We start from the raw sequence: 24,858 nt of genomic DNA on the forward strand, positions 1-24,858 counted from the left end.
GTTGTGTGCGGGGCGGAGGAGCGCGCGGTGGCGACCGTTGGGGCCGTTCGAGGAGGGAGACGACATGGACGTGTGACGACACAGGAGCAACAGGAAACGATGGCTGGTCACGTGACGGAGCACCGTCTACGGCGCTGACTGTGGGACAAACTTCAACAGCAACAACAACAAAAAAAAAAAAAGTGGTTTATAATAAACTAATTAATGTGGTTGTAAGCAGAGTTAACACACTTTTTAAGGTGCTTATTACTCAATTTGTTAAAAAAAAAAAACTACTGTAGTAACTCAAATATTATAGTAATTAGATTACTTTCCCCTGTAACTAACGTTAATAGTGTAACTAATTACTAATACATTTCAGTAATAACATTACAGCCCCCCCAACACAAATAATTAGTTACTATATTACTTTTGTTACATTATTATATTACTATTAATATAGTAATAGTCACATATTTATATTATTTTTTGTAGTTGTGGAGGAAGATATTTATTTTACTTACATTACTTTTAACAAACAAAACTGGATTTTAATTGGCTTAATGGTGAATTTTGTGGAGAACAATTACCAATTGCTTGGGGAATAGCAGAAAAGTAATGTAATTACTGTTGGTAGGGAGTAATGTGTAAAGTAATAATATTACTTTTGAAATGAGTACTGAATAAAAAGTTTTAGTAACTAGCCCAGCACTGCTAATACCTCACTTAAAAATACTCTGTTACAACTTAAAAGTGCTGTACTAAACATGTTACTATAGTAAAAGTATGTAAGTAAAATCATCAAAATGTACCGAAAGTAAGTAAAAGTATTCCACGCAGGAAAAACTGTGTGACTGTTATATATTATTATTATTATTATTATTACTCATGCATTAATGTAAAGGCAGGATTTTACTGTTGTAGTTGGTTGAGTAGGAACTCATTTTTGCTATTTTATAGAGAAACTAATAACTAAAATAACTAATTATTTTCTTTATTAATAGATTTGATTGATTGTTCGGATTCTAAAACTTCGGAAAATATAGTGACATTAGTCCTAAACTGAACCATGAAATGTATTTTAAAATGACTATAAACAATTAATAGTCAAAATCAGAATAGTTGCCATACATTTTTTGTGTATCTGTATCAATCTGTATTGATCGACTAATTATTTCAGGTTTACTTGTACATGTTGTTACATTGAGTAGAGTAGAGTTTAATCTATAACAAAATATACAATTTTGGACGCATAAATCTGTCAAATAATTGTATTGGAGTATAAGTAGAAAGAAGATACTCGAGTAAAGTGACACAAATTTGTACGTACTTATATTTTGTAAGTACAGTGCTTGAGTAAATGTGAAACTATGACTGTACATTCATAGTTGCATATTTTTTTTCCTGTTGGTGGTCCAGCTTTGCCAATATATATTATTGGATCTTATTACCAATACACAGTGAAAGTTCTCTCGGTCAAATCAACAGGCCGCAACAAATCAAGTCCATCCAAATATAACTTCTGTGATCTAATAAGTGTGACTTACTCTTTCATAATTATGATAATTATCTCAATTTGGATGTAATTCATACAAACATTTGCTTTGGTGGAGTTTGTTTTTGAGAATGGGGCTTCATACAATGGAAGAAATAGAACAGATGAAAAGAAATGTGACTTGACCTCACCCAGTTTTGTTGGTATTTGTCATGTGAGGCTGAATAGTCTGGTCCTATTACTCTGACAGGACACACAGAAGGAGTGGCGGAGGTGGTTTATCTATCAGTGCGTCAATAGAAACATCTGTTTACACAGAGAACACGTTTTCCCACAAAGTTTATCTCAAAACTTGCACCAAACTGCATGACACAACTAAGAACACCTGTGGGTGGGTTGTGGTATCTTGCAGTTTTTTGAGTGTGATGTGCTGCCTAAATTTGTCCACTAGGTGGTGCTCTATTTCCACCAGAGCATAAAAACTGAGGTCAAAGCACCTGCCCTTGTCAGATTAGACCATTAACTGTATATTTTTTATTAAGATTAGACTTATTTGGTTGCATACAGTGCTGTAGTTTGTCATTGTAACGTTTCTATTCTAATTGCGTACCTGATTTTGAGTGCAAACATATGAAATGCATTTTAAATCTATACACATCAATGAATTAAATAAATCACATGGCAATAATTTCTTTATTGGCCAAAAAATCCCCAAATTTGTGTTTGTATTTTGGTCTTAGGGTTAGTGCCAGCCCTTTTAACCAGTGTCCATCTGTTAAAGTTGTCTTCCCACTGAAAATATAATAGCTTAATAAAAAACTATGCCTTGAAGTTTTCCAGTTTGTTGCACATCAAAGAGCTTTGGTAAGACACAATAAAGATGGAAACCAACAAAAACAGGGGTGGCTGAGGTTGCATTTCTTAACCAAAACAGACTACTCTGCACAGAAGGTTTTTCCCCGAGACGTGATTGTTGAATTTAGCCATGCTCAAGTGATTAAATGTTTAAAATATGACATTTGGTTGTTGACCTCATCATTCAGTTGGCAATCTTATCATTATTGTTCTTATGTATTAATTGTTTGCCTCATTTTCCACCCTGTAAATAACTTTTAACTGCTTTTGCATGAGAAGTGCTATACGAATAAACATATATGACATGAAAACTCCTTTACGAACGAAGGTAATGATTTCACACTCATTGATTTCCCCCTTGAATTTACTTTATGAGTAAACTCCAACACCTCCCATTTGAACAAAAATTAACTATTGTTTTTTAATTTCATGTTTCATTTTTTTCTCTTTTTATTTCTCATAATAAAGATAGTTTAGGCTACATGTATAAAAACGAGAGGAATAAATAAAAAAGACTAAAAGAAAAGACAATATAATATAATATAATATAAAGCTAGGGGGGTAAATATAAATTTTTTTATATAGTACAGGCTGCTAAAAAAAATAAATAAAAAAAGTCGAATTGAATAAAGCACGTTTTTCTACCCATACATTTTAATTTATGAATATGGCATTTTAAACGACTTTTAAAAAAAATGTATTTTATTTTGTAAATATTTTATTTCGAAGAGTTTAACACGCACGCGTCCCCCTGGCTGTTGATTGGCTCATTTCTCCTGCCAATCAAAGGTGGGCGGGGCCAGTGGGAGTTTACTCGCAGCAAGGAGGCGACGGAGCTGTCAAACACCAACAATCGTCTGAAATATTATCCCAGGCGGTACAAAAACATCGTACTTTGCTCTTTTGTGGAAACCAGAACGACTGAAACAGACTTAAAATTCATCCTTTTTGACTTTTAAACGGTGGCGACGACCGAAAACACCCCCCAGCGATCTGTTTTATGCGCGTTGGTGGATCGTAGCTCTTTGCTCGGCTCGAGTTTTGTTGACAAACTAGCCACTCAGCTAGTCAGTGAGCTAGCTGCGGTACCAACTTTGCTGCTGTCGTTTTTGGGGATCAGTGCTACCCGGGAAAAGACATGGGACCCCGGCTTGAACTGTGCCTGCAGACATCTCTGTGAAATGTACAGACAGGTAAGTCAGCTAAACTTTAAACAAGGGGGGTTTAAAACACTGACTCTGACTGTGGCTGCTTTGGTTTGTTTACATTCTCCGTGTGGCGTTTACGGACACTTTACCAATAAATTAAACACGTTGGTCCCGCTATTAATTCAACCCAGCCACCTCTGCTTTTAATGTGACTTGTTGCATGAAGCTCTGTCTGCAGTATTGGCTCATTAGCTCATGATACCCAGTTAAGGAGCAGGTTTTTTTTTTTTCTTTCCTGCCCCCATGGACTTGTTCATTACTTTTAAACCCTTGAAGAATGACAGGTATGCAGCGGCTCACATATCATGGCAGTTTTACTACAATAGATTGTGGTCAGATAAGAGGTTTCTATTCACTTTTGATGAATGTGACCTTGTTCAAATACCTGACAAAGATTGCTCTTTCAGTGAACTCTCAACTATCTTCTGTTGCTCATAGGAAGAGAAAGCCACTACTATTAACACAGTTATACAGTTTGTTTTTATTAATAATCTATTAGAAAAGGCAAAGTTGCTGCTCTCAATATGATTAGATCTTGTTTTTTTGTGTGATGCAGGTATACATACGCACATGTATGAACAAATAATTGTCTCACACACCCATTTAATACCTCTTGTCCTTCAGAGACACTCTCTCTCGCAACCCATCATTATAACATCACTTTAGTTTTGATTTATTGCTGACATTTTCTATTAGTGTGTAATCCACCGGGACACAGCTGGAGAGGGTTCAGGCCCCCAAACTACTGTTAAAAACATGTGGCCCGAGGCTGCTCTGGAGATGTCCCATCTGTTTTGGAGTAGCAACAGGCCACATTTTACAGACCCAAAAAAAGTCCGGCTTTTAAAAATTCCACCCTTTTCCATGCGTAGTCCCTTTGCTGTGGTGTTTTTAAATGCACGCCCTTCGGATATGTAGGCAACAGGGAGTAGTTTTGGAAACAAATATAGTAATGGACTGTGGTGCCTTGCCTATTTCTTCGACTAATCACATGCATCAGGAAGATTTCCAGTAGCACGGTTCATTGAGGGTTATCATGGTGTAATATACTGTGTATTTTAATGGGATAAAGATGTTTTATAGTATGTGGCTAGGGTTATCTCCCCTCTTATTGGAGTTAGATGATATGTATTTGTAATGTTTACAGAAGAAGTGGGTGTAAATTCCCTTTTTGGTGGTTATTACACTGCTTTTTGGGGCTGGGAAGATCACCCTGAGTGAAGATTGATTTTCTTACCCACCGGCAGTATGTTTTAAGAATAACACAGGTTTGGTGTGTTTATTCTTTTGCATGACTGTCATTCTAGTAAGTGTAGGAAGTTTGTGTTTAGTCAGCAAGGTCTGCTTTGACCACTGGTGTGGGTGTGCGGACACACAGAAGCTCCTCTCTGCTAGCTGTTTTGACTCAAGGGTGATTTTATATCTTACTTGCTGACCTGTTCCCGTCCACTCGCATACGATGACGTAGATGAAATGTGTGTCTCTGTTCTCGCTCTTGGACGGCAAAGCTACTGAAATGTGAAAGGAAAAAGCTCAGGCCTGGCACTTGTGGCGTGCATTTTTCTTGGCACAGGCGCTTTTATTTCTGCCGTACCGATTTCAGCAAGGCAGAAAATGAGGTGTCTTTGGAGAGAAAAAAAGAAAGTGGAGGATGAAAAGCCTTTTAAGGATGTGGCTGGGGCAGAGAATGATGTTAGAAGTTATCCAGCAGGTCTACAGTATCTCTCTAGGAGTCTAGTATCTGTGATGTAATGCCTACTGACCAAGGCAGAATCTGTCTGTGTCATCTTGATGCTGTTTTTAGGATCTGATCTTATGAGAGCTCTTGGCCTAAGATTTACTTTTGTGTTTCTGCTTTGGTTAAATGTAGGTCAGTTAAGTATATTCCTTTTTAAATCTGCATTCTTCTTACTTTTTGCTGCCCCTTTACTGGAATATCTTTTACTGAACTATTCCAGTTACGTCTTGTGTACATAAACGGTCAATTTTATGATTTCATCTAACAGACTGAAGTGTATATGCTGCATGTGGGAACCGCTGACAGTATATATGGGAACATAAATCTCAGACTACATAAATGTCAGGCCTAGAGATAGAGTGTGAACTCTATCTCTAAGTCTTTTAATATGCATGGAACACAAGTACTTAAATGAATAGTTCAACTGTAAAGGAAAGGTTAGTCATTGTTTACTTTCTGTCATTACGTTTTAAAAGCAGTTCAAATTTCACATTACGGCATCTCTGTGTCAGCCTTCTTTAACACAACTAAAGTGGATGGATGAGAATAAAGGCTGTAACTTCAGGGAAAAACAGCCATCACAATTTCCTACAGCTTCCTTTCCTACAGCATCTTCAGAAGTAGATTCAGTGTTACTCACTTAAATGCATTGTGTGTCTCCTTGAGCTCTAACAAATGTGTTAAATGCATTTCATTCCTCATAAAAAAGATTTATTTTAGTATCTAGTATTGGATTGCGACCTATGTTAATACGAGCTTGCAGTCTTCTCCTTCCCTGTCTTTGTTGGTGTGGTACGTCCACCTGTTGATCAGTGGAATAGTGTGAAACCATTGGCAGGTGTGTGAATCCTTGCGTATGAGATCAACAAAATGGGCACCACTCATAGAAAACAGCTCTATAACGCAACTAGAGGTAAAACAAACAAAAAAAAATTATAAGAGTAGAAATGCCATTAAATTACAACTTGTTCAACTCAGTCAGGTTACAGTTAACAGCTGTGTATTCCCCAGTTGCCCCTAGAAGTTCAGGAAAATGTGAAACTGATTGCGGGTTAAAAATGATCAACTGTCAACATCACAGAATAACCCGCAGGCAGGGATCAACTTTAATGGTGGCCTAGTTGCTCCAAACAACCAGACTGGACCAATATAAATCATTCAGTCTGGTCTGGTTGCCTCTGTTGGCAACCACTGTTGTCCACAAGAAAGAGACTGCAGATGTTGCATTGTTCAGTGGAGGAGTGAGCAGCTATCGTCATATGGCAGCGTAACAAAGCAAAAATGCTATTCATTACATTGATACCATAGATAATGTATTACATCACGACACAGTTGGAATTAATTTTAGGAACAATACACCTTTGATGTGGTTGTCTGTGCTACCTGTTGGTCAGCTGCCTGTAGCTGAAGGGATGGTTTCTTTCTACCTGTCTCAGTGAAAGGGGAATGTGTTTTTCAATGTCATTTTTTCTGCACTTTTCCAGGTAAATATAGTAAAATATTCATAACCAGACTCAACTTGTCTTATCAACCAAAGAGATCTTTTTCTGGAATAAAGAATTCTTAGAAGTTAGATATGAAAGCTGCATTGTTTATGAGCGTAAGACCTTTAGTCACAGACTTCCTTTCCTGTTACCCTTTGTACCCTGCTGGTTTTGTTTTGGATGGCAGAAAGGTCCAGGACCTGAGCTATTCCTTGGCTAATCTCCCATAATTAGACAATCGGCCCCTATTACAGCCATTACATTTGGGCCTGTTGAGCAAAAAGTGGCTTGTCTCATCCATCCTAAGGCAAGGCGAGGTCCAGTCTACAGCTACAGCTGCTATTAAATAGCCAAACCTTTCAAGAAAAAAATAGCATGGTAACTTTTATTTCTCTCTTTTTTTATTAGACTGAAGATGAATGTGATCATAATGTGTTAACTACGTCAACTCCATTCTGAGACAATAGGATTCACAACAATATGCATGCACCCTTTGAGGCATAACTATGAATCATTGAACAATAAACCCCACTGCCATTATATTTGTCTTGATATGTAACCACAGAAAACAACCCCTAAAGAAATCTCTTTGCTTTCTCTAGGTCTCCAAGAGCTCAGTGACTCTACATCTGTCAAACATGTGAAAACCCTCTCCTCCTGGTGGATTCTCCAGCTGTAAGCCGTGAGGAACTGGACTAGTAGGAAACATCTTGGATCATACCAGGGTGTGTCATCAGGGGTGCCCTAAACACCATTTTAAAACTGAAGTCTATGTGTGTGACGTGTTTTCTCCCAGGACACAAACTGAGTAAATTCAGCGTCGCTGTGAACCTATTCAAACAATCTAGTCCTCTTGTCATGTGGGTACATTGCAGAATAAAGCCCATATTACCCTCACTGGTATCACTATATTTCACATCACCATGGACCGGAATAAACGCAACTCCATTGCTGGGTTTCCTACACGACCAGAACGCATCAACGAGGACAGAGACGGTATTGGAGGGGTAGGAGGCGGCGAGATGGGCATGGGCCCGCCTTCACAGGTCAGTCGTCATTCTTAATTTTAACGACTAAGATTCATTTCACACGATCACTATATAGGGTTCCTGTGCAGATTTAAGAGTTTAAATAAAGTATTGGTAATTCATTATATTGTTTCCCTTTTATCTTTTGAAAAGAGAAAAATATGGAAAAAACAATGTAGTTGATGAGTTCTGATAAACAAAATAATCATTAGACCTATTATAATTACGATTTGGACTGATCAAACCAAGTTGCTCTGTGTCGGTTCAAGGGTGGGCCGGTTGTTGTCCACAGTCAGGAGATAAAATCAGTATACATTGTGCAAGGATTGATCTGATAAAGATTCATTTTTGGTCTGTTTAATTCTAACTAATGTTTATGTTTAAATTCAGACTAATGATAGGTGGGATTAATTAATAGTTGATGGTTTCCATGTCTGTCTCCGTCTGTGTCTTTGGCTATTTCGTGCAAATTATAGTATAAACGAGCATCACCAATACTGTTGATTGATGGAGCGATACACTTTAGAATTCATGTTCTCGGAAGATTTTGGGGGTTTGTCTGAAGAATTCAGTGTGAGCTTCTTTCTGTGTATGTTGGTGCAATCTTTATATCTAATCAATTAGTGCTCTATTTGATCTATCGACCTCTTGTAAGTTCCCAGTTGTAGCAGCGGTCCTACAGTATCCAAATCACATAAAGACTTCATCTAAACCTGTTGATACCAGTCTGTTCCTGTCTTTCTCCAGGTGGGCAGGGTGTGGCCATCATCCTACAGAGCCCTCATCAGTGCCTTCTCCTGTCTTACACGCCTTGATGACTTCACCTGTGAGTGGATTGGCTCTGGATTCTTCTCTGATGTCTTCAAGGTGGGTGTAGATCAGCGTCCTTGATTTTATGCTTCCCCGCTTGAGTTTATCTTCTGCCTCTTTCCATCCGTTTTGTTTTGGTCACAGATCTAATTTTCTGTTCATGGTTGGTGGTTGGTGGTTTGATAATAGGTCACACAGTCTCTGAGATCACAAATACTCTTTTAACCTTATGATTGATTTATTTTCCCTGGTACTAGATAACAGTCCTGCTAGTGCCTTTGTGCAATGGTCAGGATTATAATATAATAGAAGTAAAAGGGAACCTGTTGTGCATGGCCCTCACAAGTAAATGGCTTTTATATGTTATTAAACTGTAAAATCCAAAGTAATTTTCCATTTGATCTTATCCAGTTGATATACTCAACTCAAAGAGTGATCTATCTTCACTCACTCAAGTCTTTTCCAGACATTTCTAGGTCAAGTTAGACTGCCATCACTTCAAAGACATCATTTAAACACGGGGTTGTTAACCCTGTTACTCCGTTCCTTTTCCCTCCAGGCATGTGAATGGGAGTCACACAAGCACATTTGGCGTGTGAAACCTCTCTTTAAACAAACGCCAGCAGATGAATTTAATGTCATTTATCACTTCTTGTTGATTATATTAGCGGGACCACCATGACTGTGTGAAATTTTACATGGCTCAGATTGGTTTCGATAAGCAGTGTGAAAGGACTACTCACCTAACCTCTTGTTATGCAAAGGGTTAATACGGAGAATAAAGTATGGGGGAAGGGTTGTGTTCTCTTATACATGAAGGGAAATAATCAGATTAATTAAAGTAATGGCCTAGAAAGGTTTAAATGACATTAAGCCAGGCTCAGTTCTGTTTCATGTTAGTTTGCTGCATCAAGTTGCTTTATAGTTTCCAATTTACATTTACATTTTTCACTCTGTGTATATCTGAGTTTCATTATGGTTTTAACATAACTCTACTGCACATCTATGTAACAGTAGATCTCTATTGGATTGGTGGACTGGTTTGAAATTCAGTTTCCAGGTGACAAGTAGGGGGTTGGCTTGATTGATGATACTGGTGATATTTTTAATCATATTGTATCATATATATTTTATCATATTTTATCGTATTTCTTTTATTCAGCCATTTTAAAGGTCTAGTATGTAACATTTAGGAGGATCTATTGGAAGACAAGGAATATAATATTCATAGGTATGTTTTCATTAGTGTATAATCATCTGAAAATTAGAACTATTGTGTGTTTGTTACCTTTAGAATGAGCATTTTTTTATCTACAGAGGGAGCGAATCCTCTTCTACCGAGCCTAGAACGGACAAACCAAACACTGGCTGTAAGAAGGACCTTTTGCGAGTTTTGCGACCACCATAGTTTTCCCCACACACCGGAAGGGCACTCTGTATTCATTTGGTTGCCATCTGCAATTTCACCGCTAGATGCCACTAAATCCTACACATTGTGTAAATACTAGAATGTACTCTTGACGCACAGCCCTGCCAGTGACCGAACTACAGGCTGACACAAATAAACAACATCCAGCAGTTTCGACCCGCGTTGGACGGTGGTCACTTAGGTATCGTGCTGCTATTTCAAAACTGCATTTCAACTTTAGTATTTTGTTGGTGTGGGGGTGAAAAGTAGCAGTTGAAATACTGTAAGCAAATTTCTGTCACACCAGTTACATTCTGACTCTCCTTTCCTCGTAGTTATTATATAAAACACTATAAAACTGTAAACTAGAGTTGCAGCAATTAGTTGATAAATTGATTAGTCGAGCTACAGAAAAATAATTGCCTACTTTTTCGATAATATATGATTCGTTAAAGTGATTTTTCATGCAAATATGGCAGAGAATGCGGTTTTTAGCCTTTCAAAAAGATCAAGATTTCTTGCTTTTCTCTGTTTTACATCATATTAAAATGAATATTTTGGGGTTTTGGACTGAAAAAACAAGATGTTTAAAGTCCTCACCTTGGATTTTGAGAAACTGGGATGGACATATTTTCTGACATTTTATCAATTGATCGATTCATCTAGAAAATAATCGACAGATGAATTGATAATGAAAACAATCATTAGTTGCAGCCCTACAGTAAATTACTTCTCTATGGCTTTATAACAATGTCGGACACAAATGATACAAAACACTTTTTAGATTTTACAAAACAATGAATCAAACCATTTCTTGTTGGGGAAAAAAATAACTAAAATAAGTTCTAAGTCAATGTTGGTCTGCTTAAAGCTACTGTATGTTTTCACTGTGCAGCTCTATTATTTATGAAAATTTAAGCCAATATTTGGATCATGATAGTCATTATTAATTGATTCAAGTAAGACACGAGGGAAAAACTGTAATAGAAGCAGCTTTGACCCTGTAGCACCTAAGACACAATAATATGATAAATGTTCAGGCAAGATTCAAATTCAAAGGTAAACTTTATTATGTACTATGCTTCCCATAGCCTGTCATTGAGTAATGTAAACGTCTGTTCTTTCTGTGAGGGAGAGGAATGCATAGGTAAACAGGGAGAGAAAAGGAAATGGGGCAGAATGATGAAAAGCTTATAGTCAAGGAGAATGAGGGATAGAAAAAGGAACAAAAAGGCGGTAAAATTAATGGTGATAGAGGTTGAGGCTAAGAGGAGGAGGAACCAGCGGGGAAAAAGCTTTTGATGGCGGAGAGCTGGGGTGGCAATGGATGAAAAATGGGGGTTGAAAGGCAGTTTTAGAAGTTTATGGAGTACAAGGGGATGGGGGGGACAGACGAGGGCCTGCAGAGGAGATGAAGAAGAGTTCTGAAGAGGAAGCTGATTTAGTGGTGGTCCAGAGCTTGGGATAGAAGGAGGAGGGAGAAACGGGGGAAAAAAGGTTTAGGGGACAAGGACACTGGGGATATGTTTTCTAGAAATAAGCAGTGGTGAAAATAGGAGACACTAGAAAGGTGAGTGCGCAAGACCACAGAGCAGAAAGGAGGGGAGCGAGAAGAGGAAAAGAAGAACTTGGGGTTGACGGCTAGGGAAGATGAGGATTAGCCATGACAGTTTATTGGAGGCCACAGCGAGGAGGAGAAAGAGGGGGATCAGGACTAAATGCAGAGTGAGGAATGGGGGGTCGGAGGAGGATAGACGGATGTGGGGGAGGAGGCCTTCAGAGGAGTGGCCATCTGTTGTTTCTGCTGTCCTGCGGTGAAGACTGTCGGCTCTTATAGCCAGGCCCCTTCCTTTGAACTTGAACAGAGCGATTTCTGTGTCTGTATGTATGAGACAGAGAGAGAGACAGAGAGAGAGACAGAGAGAGAGAGAAGCCTCTACCACACAGAAAACTCCCATAATCTGAATAAAAATCAATGATCTGTTGTGTTGTTTTTATAACATATGCATCATTTTTGATAGTTTGCACTTTACGGAGATGTTTCCAAATAGCTAAATTGCAGTATAATAACACTTGTTTACTGACTTTCATAGTTAAGGCCTCCAATGTAATCCATATTGACTTTGTCCCGTCCGTCAATTTCCCAGTGTACCGCGGCTGCGATGATGGACAAAAATAAAAGAGCCATTGTTGGAAGAAAATATAAAGCTGCTCAGTGATATTATGAATATGACGGTCTCTTTGGTAACATACAAGTTTGTATTTTTATATGTTTGTATTAGTATTTTCGTTTGAGAAAGATGTTTGCAAGAAAAAAAAGTGGGCTGTCCAGATTATGTTCCACCATTTTTGTAAAATACACAGTTAATTTATTCCTATATTATCATTTTTGTTTCACAAGTACACATTAGCAGCATTGACACCTCTCCTTTTATGTATAATGTCTGGTGTGGTTTAAAATAGTCGAGGTGTTGATTCATAATGTCAGATGTGGAGTGACGTATGTGTGATTATAGCTCTCATAATGTGGCAGTATGCAGCCCTCTTTTGCATCAGTGTATGGATGCTTCCAGATGATTTCCTACTTAATACCCCGTCTGGAGCTCTTGATAATGTTTGAAAAGGCACTTGGCTGTCTACCTATACACACAGGGGTATCAATTTGGCCTTTTCAAAATACAGAATTAAAACCTGCATCATGGTCTAATTATGTTTCTGCTGTCAGGAAATGAGTTAGCAAGTGTAGGTCGATAGATGTGTCTGCAGCAGCTCAGTCATTTGATGTGCTGCCTTCTGTGGTTAACATGATGATGTTTCCTACTTGCATGCATATGAGTATATTCAGCAGAACTCAAATTCTCTGTAATTAATGTTCTGCGTTGTGGTATTTTTGAAACCTGTCGTGTGAAGACCTCAGATTACCTTGAGACTTCAAAGGCTGTGAAGTGATAGCCACAGTCAACAGAGATGCAGCATGGTTAATATTATTGTTGGTTACTATTAAAGCCCTGTCTTTAGTACTTTTAAAAAAAAAAAAAAAAACATTTGTATTTGGTTCAGTAGAGAGATTAGATGTGTTTAGTGCTCTTTCAGAGGCTGTCTCATCCTATGAAATGGATTGCAGCTATTTTTGGGAAGCAAATGTATTACTCTGAAAACTTTGAATTTAAAATTCTGGGAGAAACATCGGAGAGACGCCCCGCAGTTCTAGATGCACCAGCTCCAGACCCACAGTGTTAGATGTACGGCAAGAGTCCTTTAAGGAATAGGGCAGTGTGTAGTGAGTGTGTGGTTGAATGAGTTGTCTAGTAGCAGTAAATATTCAGTGTAGGTTACAGTTTGCACATAAACAAACACTGCAGCTCCTTAGTGCCTTGCAGCCCAGCTGCTGGGTAAAAGTAAAGGGGGTTAACTCCAAAGTCAGCATCGACTTCGGCCCTGGAGTAAAACAGATTCTCTGTTGTGCTCCCCGACCACAGTCGCTGCAGCAAGAATGGTTAACACTGTGTTGAGCCATGTAGAGAGAGGTAGAGGTTAACTCTCTCTCAATGGTGCTGGTTATACCTAATGAGGTATCAGCTTATTTGGGTTTTCATGTTAATGTTTTGATAGACCAACGCAGTGGTTAACGTATCATAAATCATGTGCTACCAGTGGAAAAGTTAGTCTGGAACCATGATAAACCAGGCAGTGTTTGCATCTAACATTGGGCTCTTTTGTAATACACTGTGATTAAAATTATATTTTATTATTATTAGTCTCTTTAAGATTTAAGAAACAAAACTGTTGTACATCTCTTGTTGTAGCCACATGTGTTCAGCACGCTTCAGTGTTGTCTTCATGCCGTGACCTGTCTACAGTGTTTGCTTGGTATGCTGAGTACAGCCAACCATGGATAGATGGATATTGAGCCCACTGTTATCTAACAGTTAGATGGAAACTAAAATCCCAATGCACAATAATACAAAATTGATTGTACAGCTCTGCATTGACACATCTACTTTTTCATGGTCGGTCAGCAGTGACTGACCTCATTTCAGTTCTCTTTTATGTGCTGCCTTTCCCTTTCTGCTTCCTCTCTTTTCTTGCTGCATAAGCCAGATATTGTTTTTTTTAGTTGTTGTTTTATTATAAAAGAGAAGTGTTTGTAAGTTGTTTAAGGCCCACCCTTAATGACCCAAGCTGAAAATTAATGTTAATTAAAAACGTTAATATAACACAGATTTGGGGATTCAGCCAATGTTTAATTGTATTTGACTGTATTTGCACCATGTTCAAATGTGGCATCACTTCACTGTTTTACAGGTACGGCATCGAGCTTCAGACCAAGTTATGGCTCTGAAGATGAACAAGCTCAGCAGCAACAGAGCTAACATGTTGAGAGAGGTCCAACTGATGAACCGGCTTTCCCATCCAAGCATACTCAGGTTGGTAACCGAAAAATGGACTGACTTACTGTATCCTTGGGGTTACTAAAAAATGTTCTTCTGGCATTGTGTGTCATTGTGTTCATAATTCCATCTCATTTTTTAACTGAAAGAACACTTAGAAACCAACTTTAAAGCCAAATTTCGTGATTATTTTCCACTCTGTTGTTCTAGTTGATTATTGAATTATAATGTAACACCCCGCTACTTTGTAAAGAAACTGATTATTAGTAGTGATTTCCGTTCAGCATGTTTAAGGGTCTAATCCAGAAGGCCTGTTATGTGTCAGTTCATTTTAAGAGATTCAATAATAAGATGGCGGTAATAATCTGGAATGAGCTTTCTTTCATAAATTCACAGTAGGCTTATTTTAAGGCTTAAGAGTTTAGGTCACTCAGTAACTGCTAATAATGAATACAGAGTAAATCCTCATTATGTCCACACAAATTATGTTACACATTATATTAATCATTTCTTATAACACCTGCAACTTTTGGTTATTAAAGATATATATATATATCATGTTGCTATCTGCCTCTACATCTCTCTTCTCTCACTTGCTCACTTGAGTCTGTGGTTGTGACCTGTTTCCTTTGAGGTTGGTTAGAAACTGTGTCAAACACAGAGCCTATTAACAATGGATTTACTAAACTGCCAGCTCCTGTTAGAGCTGCAGCAGCTGCCTAGAGGCGAAAAGCGAGGAGGACCCTTTCTGTCACAAGGGAACAGGACATGGCTATGAACAATCAGGTTAATATTTTAGAGATTCCGGTCAATGATTGGTCAGACAAAATGGTGCGAAAGCATGACAGTGTGTGAACCCCTAACACCTGACTCTGTGCTCCTGAAGCAACATTTTGTGTTTCCCTCTGTGTCACTTTGACTTAACAGACAGCAGACCATGAACAGCAGACTGTTTTTAGAGGAGCTGTACAATATCAACTGTTTTTGTGAGCTGGCCGGTCGCAGCTGATTGGCTTTTCCACCTCAACGCCCAAAACACAAGCTGTCTAATCTTTGCTCAAACAAAATATGCCAAACACCTGAACCAGTAGAACATGCAACAGTGTGTATCTATTATTATTTTTCATAAGCTGTGACTGTTATAAACAAAATGGTGCTTGTCATCACCGTCATCAGTAAGTAATTGAGAAAAGACCATTAGACAACTTTATCACCTTCAAATCGCCGCCACCAGATTCTTATCAAGAACTGAGAACTGGCTGCTAGTTATTTATAGAATAAATATGTTCTCCTGTGGCTTTAATTGATTATTTTCTTTCTGTCCTTTATGAAATTTAGGGCAATGTATCACTGCGTCATGTGTCATTGCACTAATTCTATGTATTTATTGATTTTATTTTCAATTTTCTGTTGTGTTTTTTAATGCACTTCTTCCCCTCCTATAAAGCACTTTGAACTGCCTTTGTATTTAAAAGGTGCTGTACGAATAAACTCGTCTTGCTTTGCATTTTATGTCAGGAAAAGGAAAAGTCATTAGAAATATATAAAACTTTATAGCAACGAGAATTCAAATCCATGCAATTTAATTTACATAGCGATGTGCAAAAGTGGTATTGTTGTTCATTTTTTGTTGTAAACACTCAAGTCAAGTTCACATTCTGTTCTGGGCTCCTGAGTGGGAGAGTGTGTTCATGAACATGCACATACATGCATAAATGTCTGTGTGCGTACTTGTATACACACACACACACACACTTGCACAGTATCTTTTACAATGCCATCTTTGTTGAGCATGCCTAGTGGATTGTGTGAGTGTGTCTGTGTGTTAACAAGCAGACACTGAGGGGGTCATTGTTCACTAAAATCCACCAAGGACCCACAAAGTTGACCTTTTCATTGCCTTCAGAATTATGAGGCTTTCAAGGCTGCTCGTGAACAAAGTTGGTTCATGTGTTGTTCTGCACACACACATTGTTTTGCTTTAGTTGAAGGGGTGCCTGGCCCCTCCTGGGTTAAGGATGTTTTTCAACCTCTTGGGCTCTTGGGATTCTTAAAAACCCATCAAAATGTAAAAAAAAAAACATTGTTATCACGATAAAAATCAAGTTTTGCTCAATTGCTGTTGCTAAAAAAATGATCGCTTGGGGATGGAAACACACAACGTGAAGGAGCAGTGTGTAAGGATCTGTTTGAGTATTAAGAATGTAGAAATTGATAGGTAGAGGACGAAATGGATGGAATGCAGGTGAAGCAACTGAGCTGTTATTATCCTCCTGTTAGCAGACGGTTTCGCAGTAATCACTTGTCTGGTCTTGCCTGCTGGAATCTTAATCTTTTCTTAACTATTCTTCCTGCTTTCTCTGTTTACTCACAACAGAGGAAGGAGTCATCCAAGTGTTTCGTTTGTTGATATTGATATTATCATAATTTATATGAGCCTGTAGAGCAAGTCCTTCAGCTAAGAGAAACTAAACTTTTTTTAACTGGAGGTTAAGTCACGATCTAAGTTAAGCGTGTCAGCCTCAATGCACTGATTTCATTTATTCTTATTCGGGAAGTCAACGGTTGTGCAGTCTATATGTTAATTCGCATACACTCTCCGCTAATGGGTTTGCTAGCTAGCAGTCAGAGGTAGAAAATGATATCACAACTACGTGTCACTTTGTCAGTGCTGGCTGGGAGATAACGTACAGTTCAGTGTGCTCTTCACTCACACTGTTTCCGTCCAGAACACATCAGACAACCTTGCCGAGAAGCTGACTAGTGCGGTGGGGCCTCAACAGGCGCGTGTCGGCCTTTGTTTTGTTCTTAAATAATAGCCGATTAGTTACAGGTCGGGGTTTCGAAAGCAACTTGCAATTAACCAAAACTGACATCCCTGATTCCAATAACATTCTAACAAATGTCCTTGTTAAAACACGACATTATGGGAACTTAATCTTGCTTGTCTTTTGTGATTTTACAGGTTCAAGGGAGTGTGTGTCCATGAGGGCCAGCTTCACGCACTGACAGAGGTTAGGAAAACGCACACAAATGCATTTTTCACATTATATTATTATTATAGTGTACAAGCCAATCATATGTGAGATTGTATTGCACTGGTGCGCCTATGTCCTAGCACTTGTTGTGCGCATGTTTGTATCGACTATGTTCCTACTCTTTCCTACAGGTGAACATCACGTCATCCATAAACACAACATAGAAGCACACTAGTCTGTAATTGTGGAAAACCAAGAGAACTGAATGTTCTTACGTGTACATAACACTTAGGCTTGTGTGTGTGTGTGTGTGTGTGTGTGTGTGTGTTTGAGATTAAGAAAGAGGGAGGGAGAATTTGATACAGACAGCTAATGAAATCCTCCAGAGATTCTTAATGTCAGGGCATACACCATTAGGGTTACAGTGAGTAATATTTTCTGGGGTGCATAAAGCCTATATTTAACCGGTGTATGTTCATCTGTTTGTGTGTGCGATAGAGAGAGAAAGAGAGAGAAAGAAAGGAACAGATAACTTTGTGTTAATCATTTATTATTCACAGAAAATGCTTGATAAGCAGTTGATAAATTTGGCTACTTATTACAAAGTTATTTGTACAGAAGGTTAGGGCTAATTATCTTTAATTGGTAGAAAAATGAGAGTTATAAAGGGTAAATATAACCTGAAACCTAATTAATATACGTTAACATCTCTTTCTACACTTACACACTTACTTTTTGGAAAAACACAAAAATATTCTTCTGTAAATATTCTTTAGTTTACATTTAGAACCATTTGCAGGGTATCATTTATTTATCAGGACATTAGAAACATTTCTAAATGATGAATTCTAGAGGATTTTTCTGAAATAAAGAAGAATTTCTGGTATAGCGATTAATTGATAGGTTAATGCTAAATGTCTTGAATAATGGTAAACCTATATTTGTTTGAGTTTTGGACTGTTAGTCAGGCAAAAAAAGCAGTAGGAAGATGTCACCTTGGAAAATTGTAATGGGTCTTTAATTTATTATTTTCTCTCTCAAGCTTTATGGACTAAAAGATGAATTAAAAAAATAAGCGGCGGATAATTTGAGTCATCGCTAGTTGAAGCTCTGATTTCTTGCTATGTTCCCTTGTTGTTGATGCACAAATTCTACTTATTCAAGAATGGAAACATCAGTGTATTAGTTTGATGTCCTTTGGTCATCGTGTTCACAAACAAACATTCACAAAAACACACATTCATGGCAGATGCACACATGTAAATGTAGGCCTACATACATTCACACACATACACTTCAACAGTTGCGCAATAGTCGCTTAAAATACATCTACATCTATTTGTAATTAAATACACATTCAATGGGCAAATATATGTAAATGTGGACAAATAGTACAAAACACACGATTCATCCGACTCTGAAGAAAGCATACACTGTTAAAGAAGCTTCCAGGCGCACACATGTACTTGATTACATTGCATTGCACACTGAATGTGCTTATTGTAGCCTCGACAAACAAAGACAAACACTAGCTTTCTGGAGTTGCGTAAGAGAACACATCTAAATTTACACACACACACACACACTTCTTACTGTACTGTACTCGATAAGCGAATCCATGCATTGTAAGGCTCATGAATATACTTGTGTGCACACTGCGGTAGGTCTTGTATACCTGCTGCAGGGTAAACAGATCCTGTTGTGCCGTGTCAGGACCAAACTGAATGCTCTAACCCTGGTAGCAGGCTCCTGCTGTTTTGTTACCTGACCCCCACTATGAGGCCGTGTTTAGAGGAAATGGAGAATTAAGTTACTCCATGGCCCCAAGCTACCTCAAGAAACTCACTGTCTCTCACGCACAGACACATGCCAACCCACAAAACACTGCAAAATAAACACAAAAAAGGCAAAAACTGCTTCAAGTACTTTGCTCCTCAACACTGAGTAGATGAGACTGATAATGGGGGTTTGTAAAAAGTATTTTTAAGCCTAAATTAATTTCCTAAATGTTCCTAAAAGCTTGTTGTGTATTCTCACAGAGCTGAACAAACAACATATTTGACATGTAAAATCTAGTAGTGTGTTGTAGTATGAGAATCTAGCCTTTAAAGACTGGAAGATGTAGAGAATAAACTAAAGCAGTGGTTCACAAACTTGTTTAGACTTGGCGCCCCTTCAAGCCACGCCACCCCCAATATAACATGCATAAATATGTAAACAGATACTGAACAGGCCATCTCACACATATATGATGTTGTTAATGCGCCTAAGTGAACGTGCATTGGACACTGATAGATAACTATCTTACACCAGCCAGTCAAAACCTGTCCATTAAGCCGCTAGCTGTTAATAGCATTGGGTCTGACTTTCGTTTGGTTGGTAGGCAGATTCAGTCCTGTCAGGACTGTGTTGTAGGCTGAGATGAATCAGCTTCTCTTTACCGTGTCATATTTTTACATTGCGTGCTCTGACAATCCATTTTTCTGACTGCTGACTTCCCGAAAAGCTCCTGAGCCAAAAACTGTGTTGTGTTACTGTGGCTCCGTTTAGACCTGGCATTAACATGCGTCTTGGGTGATCCGATCACAAGTGGACAGCTCTAGTACGTCAGTTCACACATCTCCAGATGCATCTCGAGTGACCACTTGTGATCGTACCGGTCTTCCCCGCTCTATCTGCAAATAAACACTCACATCATTTCTGCTTGCGAAGACCAAATGCATTGGTGTGTTTTAAGCGGCGGCCCAACAGTAGTTGACAAATTGACATGATGTTTCTTACACAAAGAAAAGAAAAATAACCTAATATATAACATTTGCTGACTTCACAAGAAGACACTAATAATTAAGAATTTGATATAGACAGCGTTTACAAACTTTATAAAGTTTGTCTTAACTCAACAACTCACAAAATTGTGTGACACAGACAACAAAGTAGCCTATATTTGTTACCATTTACTGTCTTTGTAAAAATTTGACGTTTACCATCAATAAAATGTCTTCTTTCATAAATTCTGTGTAAATTGTGAAATCACGTGAAACACCTAGCTGCTAAATGCTGGCACTTTAGACACGGAGTAGCTATAGCTGTGACACCAAAGCCACGACAAACTGATGTTATCTACGAGGAAAGAAGCCTCTTAATGTTTTGAATTTAAAGCTAATTTCACAAGACGGCACAAATGATTAAGAAGTTTCTCCTCACTCATCAACTCTCAAAATTTTGTCTGGGGATATTGCGGTTACCAGTTGTTAATGGTGAAATAATTCGAAGCAGACAGTGTGTTCACTGTTCACAAACATATGCTGCTTATCTTTGTAGGTGATAGAGCCCAAACACGTAGTTTGCATTACAGTGAAACAAATGGAAATCAGACAGCGTGTTGCGTGTGTACTTACAGGACGTCAGTTGAGTAGGCGGTCCTTCAGGGTGGCCCAGAACACGTTCATGTACACACTGCTAAAAGAATGTGGTCATATGCAGTCCAGACCACCATTGAATGTGGTCTGAGCCATTGGATCTTAATGTGTCCTGAATGTGTCTTAGGTGCATTCAGACCTGCACTGTTACACCTATCCAGTTGTGATCGATCACCCAAGATGTAGGTTAATGTCAGGTGTAAACAGGGCCAAAGACAGCTGGCCACTGAGAGTTGTCATGTCATTGGCTGTGACATAAGAAACTGTTTTTAATACAGTGATTTTGATATGTTAATTGAAACGGTGAAACGAGGTGATCAATTTTGCGGGACCCATTTTTGGGAACCTTCGATATATAGCACCAAACCTTGTTCAGTCTCCTATTGCACCTTATAGGAAATGCTTCTGCAATCATAATCTGGGCTATTGGTAAATCATGACCCATGGCAGGATTATACTGCTGTTTGGAGCTGCTCCCAGCAGCAAACAAGGATTCTTTTGTTTGAGTCTTTCCAGGCTTTTTAACCAGAAAAACATAGCAATTTCCACAACAGTTGTAGCCGTATGTTTCTCATTTCCTTAGCACTCTACGGTATACATGATTATGGCGAGGCACATATATGTCTCAAACAAGTGCTGTGTCATGTAATTACTGTGGTATATCAGTAACTCGACAAATAGGATAAAGCAGATTCCAGGGAAAATACCATGCGTGAATAAGAGGCTTTTTTGAATGCGATTTTACATCTATTCATTTAATTTTAGTTGATACAGCAGGTGCACTCTTCCGCTAAACCATGTAATTTACATTTTATACCAGACGCACTTTGCATTGCTGCATATTATGTGAGCATGAGAATAACACGGGGAGCTGTCTAGATGTTAAATGAGATGATAAAGAAGGGAAGTTGGATTAGTCTGAGTTTTACTTGTCTCCAGTGGAGTTTTCCCTGTTTTATCCCTTGCCCCCCAGACCTCAACCAGGCAGACAACAGATGTTGAGTTCTGTGGCTACTGAGGAATTTGTTGGACAAATACTGTAATCCTCTGACGTCTTGAATTAGGTCGTATGAGTGTGTCAGAACATTTGATGGTATAGGACTGCAGGGACCTCAACCTTTTGGGGGTGGGCGTTAAAGCATTGTTTATCTTGTATTTTGTGGGTCCTTAGACCTTTTTGGCATTTGAAATTGCCCCCTCTAGGACAATAAAGACTATCCAATCCAAAGTAATAGCAGTAAATCATTGTGCCAGTACCTCCCGAGCTCTAATAGACGATTTTGTCTGGACTGGTGATTAGCAGTGATATTTTGAATGTATGTTTCACTATACTATACTCCTGATCTTCGTCATTCTGGTTTATTGCTGTATACCACTGACATATTTCTTTAGAAGATTTGTTATCATAGAGATATTTACTGTAGCTGTAACAAACTAGCTCGTATAGGTCCCTCCAAAATATACTGGTGATATACCGGCATCGACTTTTGAGTTAACTGTGTCACAATTACCACAAAGCCAGTTATACACGTTTATTTTCTATTTCTTATACTTAAAATTGTAGAAGGATGCCGTCTTTTAGATGCTACTGATTGCAAAACCCAGTCCCCACAGTATTATTAGTATTAGTATCTTGTGGTTCTATTGTCCTGAACCATCACAGGACTTACGATTTACGTGGTCAAGAGAGATGTAGTGACTGGGGACATGGATTTGCATTCAGCTGGAAAAGTCACGCACAGCTTAGGAGACCAACAGTTGTAGGAAGGCAGCTCATTGAGTTGATACAACTCTGTCTGATATTATAATTGTCTTTGTCAGGTGACATTTTTACAAGACTCGTTCAAGACATGCATTCAGTTTTACATTTATTGTAAAATTATGCTAAAATAAGATAAGAAAAATAGATTTAATCTCTCCAGAAACCCCGTTTATTTAATCGTGTGAAGATGTCGAGACCCCCTCCCCTCACCAGCAGTTCCCTATGTCCTAATTCGGTGCCTGTCAGCCATACCAATAACCACAGCTAAACCAGACCATCTCTTTATCCCATCTCAGCTCTTATCTAGTTAACCAGCGTTGCTCGTGATATGTGACATGGGATTAGTGTGTCCGTGTGTTTGCATGCAAGCAGCAAGGTCAGGCAGGTTCTTCTGGATCAAAGCTGACAGAGTGAGGGACCCTGGATACTTTTAAACCCACTGAGCTGATTTGTCCTCTTGGCTGCCCACCCGTCAGCTTGCACGATGGTCAGACGGTCCACATTCATGCATGGAGGAAACTAGCAGTTCTATCAGCCATTTGAACAGGCTGCCAGCCTGATTTTATTCAGCCAGTTGGTCGATACACCAGCCAGCCCCCAGGCTGGCCGTCTGTAACCCAAACAACCCACCAATCAGTCATCCACTCTGTGAACCAGCTGGATAGGCAGTTCTGTAATTTAGTTTTATCCTTTTTGTAGTGTAAGTGTTAAAGACATGGTAAGTCAGTCAGTAAGTACATCAATTCACCAGTACATTTTAAAGCCAGTTAACAGTCTGTTGTTTCCGTCACTAGCAACAGAAAGTGTTACATGGCTATGATAAGAGTATTCACACTAACTGAGTTAAGGCATCTCACATTTGATTCCTGTGAAAAGTTGTTTGACATCTCAGCTCACTCATACAATGACCATTATGCAGCCAAACAAAACCATTTTTCTATTCAGAGCCTAGCAATGTAATTCCTGGACCTTGATGAAGAACATTTAATGTCAGTTATTGTTTGACAAATAATGTCCTTTTAATTTCTCCAGTCCGTATGATCTGTCGGTGTTTTGTTGATATTTAACCACTCTTTTATTTCTGTCTCTCTCTTTGTCTTTCTTCAGTACATCAATGGTGGAAACCTAGAGCAGCTCCTAGACAGCAACAAACACCTGAGCTGGCCCACGAGGGTGAAACTGGCCTGTGAAATCGCCAGTGGTCTGGCCTACTTGCACTCCAAAGGCATATTCCACCGGGACCTCACCTCCAAGGTTAGCTAGACGGGCTAATTGGTTGTTAACAGGAGAAACCACAGCTAAAAATAAAACTGCAGGCCCTCCTGTGGCCTCAGTACAGCAAAGTAACATTTCCTGTAGAATTATTAGTTTTTAATTTGTGTGTTTCTGTTGTCCAGCAGTTTCGTGGCCTAGGTCTTTTGTACTGTACTATAGCGTAGTTATGTTAAAATATTAGCTGGTTGTGACAGCAGTATCAGTGTTTGGTCCCAGGCTTCTGTACATAAGACTTGTGTTAAGTGTTCATTACAAATGTTAAATATATTGTTATATATCTTGACACACTTATCCTCTCTTTCACTCCTGGGCCTATTAACCTCTCTGTAAAGAACACAGTGTCACAGTCAGATGTGATAATCTGTACCAGGCAGCTTCTAGTTTTCCAACTTGACCCAGAGCCATGTTGGCATGGAACTGGCAGGGAACAGGGACAGTATGCACTCTGCTATAAACTCATATTCATTGCCTGTCTAATAGTTGTAGAATAATAATTATAAAAAGTGCACAGAGAAATTTAAGTGAAGTTGAAGCCTTGCAGATTTTAGTTCCTCAAATGAAGTCAATTTGCTTATGACACATATGTCAGTCATGGAACTAGACGAAGTGACATATATATTAAATAATGTAATATACTTATTCCAAGCACTCTCCCTATATACTTGTCGATATACCCTGCCATTATGAAGGAGTAGGTTATAATAGGTTATAAATTCAAGTACAAGAAATTACCAGGAATAAGGGTGACATTTAAGCCGAACATACAGTACATTTTACTAAGTAGTGCCAAATGTTACAAGAACTAAAGGGCAAGGTGGCAGTGTAAGACTAACCATTAAAGGTACTTAACACACTGAATATGTACTGTACATTAATGTACACTAAAGCAGTAGTACAGCATGCTACTGAAGGAAGCATAGTGAGAGTCTTGTGCACTGGATTCATGTATCAGGTATGCTAAGTAGAATAGGTATAAATAAATTGTGAGGATATAGAACATTAACGTTCAGCACAACTCAGTATCTGTC

The 24,858-nt window shown here is 38.6% G+C and overlaps 1 protein-coding gene and 1 long non-coding RNA gene across 3 annotated transcripts in view; both read left to right on the forward strand.

The window, feature by feature from the left end:
* The first annotated feature begins 73 nt into the window (after positions 1-73).
* LOC127369383 (uncharacterized) lies at positions 74-2,640 on the forward strand. Its single transcript, XR_007886066.1, has 2 exons — positions 74-612; positions 802-2,640. It is a non-coding gene; the product is annotated as an uncharacterized LOC127369383 (long non-coding RNA).
* A 488-nt stretch (positions 2,641-3,128) lies between these two features.
* Positions 3,129-24,858, forward strand: part of tesk2 (testis associated actin remodelling kinase 2) — a 32,819-nt gene continuing 11,089 nt past the window's right edge. For both annotated transcript variants that reach the window (XM_051410568.1, XM_051410574.1), the window contains exons 1-6: positions 3,129-3,522; positions 7,362-7,805; positions 8,535-8,654; positions 14,311-14,432; positions 17,362-17,410; positions 23,663-23,809. In XM_051410568.1, the coding sequence (XP_051266528.1) occupies positions 7,683-7,805; positions 8,535-8,654; positions 14,311-14,432; positions 17,362-17,410; positions 23,663-23,809 (561 nt within the window). In that variant the 5' untranslated portion in view covers positions 3,129-3,522; positions 7,362-7,682. The remainder of the gene's footprint in view (positions 3,523-7,361; positions 7,806-8,534; positions 8,655-14,310; positions 14,433-17,361; positions 17,411-23,662; positions 23,810-24,858) is intronic.

This window comes from Dicentrarchus labrax, unplaced genomic scaffold (genome assembly GCF_905237075.1).
Source record: "Dicentrarchus labrax unplaced genomic scaffold, dlabrax2021, whole genome shotgun sequence".
Lineage (NCBI taxonomy): Eukaryota > Metazoa > Chordata > Actinopteri > Moronidae > Dicentrarchus > Dicentrarchus labrax.